The sequence below is a fragment of the Hibiscus syriacus genome, unplaced genomic scaffold (genome assembly GCF_006381635.1).
Source record: "Hibiscus syriacus cultivar Baekdansim isolate YM2019G1 unplaced genomic scaffold, ASM638163v2 tig00004072_pilon, whole genome shotgun sequence".
In the NCBI taxonomy this organism is placed as follows: domain Eukaryota; kingdom Viridiplantae; phylum Streptophyta; class Magnoliopsida; order Malvales; family Malvaceae; genus Hibiscus; species Hibiscus syriacus.
The window spans coordinates 2,343,095-2,345,096 of record NW_024061998.1 but is presented as its reverse complement, the minus strand read 5'-3'; the positions used below and the strand labels follow the sequence as shown (position 1 = coordinate 2,345,096).

At 41.0% G+C, this 2,002-nt stretch overlaps 1 protein-coding gene across 1 annotated transcript; it reads left to right on the top strand.

Moving 5' to 3' along the window:
• On the top strand, positions 1 to 1,948 carry LOC120189692 (F-box protein CPR1-like). Its single transcript, XM_039192911.1, has 3 exons — positions 1 to 1,227; positions 1,362 to 1,470; positions 1,621 to 1,948. The coding sequence occupies exons 1-2, from the start codon at positions 50 to 52 to the stop codon at positions 1,399 to 1,401; spliced, it is 1,218 nt and encodes a 405-aa protein (XP_039048842.1). The 5' UTR covers positions 1 to 49; the 3' UTR covers positions 1,402 to 1,470; positions 1,621 to 1,948.
• Positions 1,949 to 2,002: the final 54 nt, after the last annotated feature.

Sequence of the window (2,002 nt, the reverse complement as noted above, 5' to 3'; positions counted from 1 at the left end):
TCTCGACTCAATAGAATCTTTCCTTTCTCCTCAAACAAACCCCCAAAAAATGTCTAAGCTTCCCATGGATGTAATCGCCGACATCTTCAATCGGCTCCCGGTGAAGTCAGTGGTGCGTTTCAAGGCCCTATCCAAGCCATACTGCTCTCTGATCGACGACCCCGATTTCATCAACGACCATCTGAGCCGTTCCGTCAACACCAGATCGAATCTCAACATCCTACTCAAAGGTTTACATCTCTATTCCGTGGAATTCGACTCCCTGGATAACTCCGTCCCGCTCGATTACCCTCTGAGTAGCGGAGCCGGGACTGAAGCCTTTGGTTCGTGTAACGGAATCCTCGCATTCCGTCTCACGGATAAGAATCTCGCCTTGTATAATCCGTCAACGAGGCAGTTCCGTCGACTGCCCGTCTCGGAAATCGATCCCCCGCCTGGTGAATCTTGTAAATCTGGGTATATCTTTTATGGGTTCGGGCGGGATGTTAAAACTAATGATTATAAGGTCGTGAGGATGGCGAAGTTCAATAAAACTGATGACGAAGAGGACGAGAGCTTCTTTTTCGATTACGAGGTTAAGGTTTATAATTTGAAGAATGACTCTTGGAGGAAAATCACTAAGCTTCCTCGTTATCTTCGGTTTATGTTTCAATTCTTCTACCATTTGTTGCATCGACGAGGCTATGGTGTGTTGGCCGGTGGGGTTTTGCATTGGGTGATGCCGCCGCGAATAGAATTTGGAATGATGAATAAGATTGTGGGTTTCGATCTCGGGACCGAGGAGTTCATCGAAGTGCCTCAACCTGATTGTGCTGACAAGAGCTATCTGTTGGATGTGGGTGTCTTGGAAGGACGCCTATGTGCTGTTTGTAATTATGACCAAGCGAGGATTGATGTTTGGGTTATGAAGGATTATGGGGTAAAAGAATCTTGGACTCCGTTGCTTTCGGTTCAAACGACCAGAGCCATTAACACTTTAGCATTTCTAAAACCATTAGCTTATTCCAAGGATCGTGATAAGATTCTAATGGAGATCAATAGCCAAAAGTTTGTCTGGTATGATCTAGAAAAGAAGAAGATGCGGGGTGTGAAGATCGGTGGTAGTCCGGGTACATTTGGTGCTGAGGTTTATATAGGAAGTCTCGTTCAAGTTGATGACCCGAAAAGAATTCAAATCGAGAAACAAAAAGAACAAGAGAAACTGAAGAACAAAAGTTGTAAGAAGAGGTAAAAGTGGTGGAACTCCCAACTTGTTTGATTTCTTTGCCACTGAGCCTTAGTTCGATCAACACTTTTGAGTGAGATTAACCACACAACGTAGACCGATTTAATGCCTAATAATGGTTCTTTTGTTTTTACAGGGATGATTTTCTTTCAAAAGGATTCAAATTGGTCTTATAATCAAAATCAAGAAAATACACATAGTAGAGCAAAGTACTAAGGAAGTTTAAGGGCTCATTATTTATACAGGTAACCAGCTCAGTTTGCTTTATTTAATGTTTTTCACAGATGGGTTTTGTATCTTTGTGTTATTTTCTGTGCTTAGTCTTCTGTTGGTTGACTTTTATATTTTCTTTTGGACAAGAAGTTGACTTATTTTATTTTATAACCATGTTTTAGACAACCTTGAAGCTTTTGTTTGTTCTATCCTTCACTCACCGCGGATCTCTCAAAGGGTTGACTTGGGAAGTCAAACACAATTGACATATGAGCTGGACTTGCTACTTGTGGCAGAAAAGGCTTGGACAATTCTCTAACTTTAGAAATCATACTATGTTTTGAAACATTCCATCGACTTCTTTTTCTATTTTATAGAAAGGGTCAACTTGGGTCCATGTAATTCATCTTATGAGAATGTTGGTAGCTTTTATTGTCCGAGACTTCTTAGAAATTTCAACATCTTTTTCATCTGTTGTTTTTAATTCCTGCATCTGGACTTGATGGTTTATGTTTAAAGCCGAAACAGATTGAAAGAGACTATTGCTTCAAGCACAACCAGCTG

What these genes read in the sequence shown, in the direction of transcription:
- LOC120189692 (XM_039192911.1), top strand. Translation starts at nt 50, where the DNA reads ATGTCTAAGCTTCCCATGGATGTAATCGCCGACATCTTCAATCGGCTC. An exon ending in AACAAAAGTTGTAAGAAGAG is followed by an intron (nt 1,228 to 1,361) that starts GTAAAAGTGGTG and finishes TTGTTTTTACAG; the next exon opens with GGATGATTTTCTTTCAAAAG.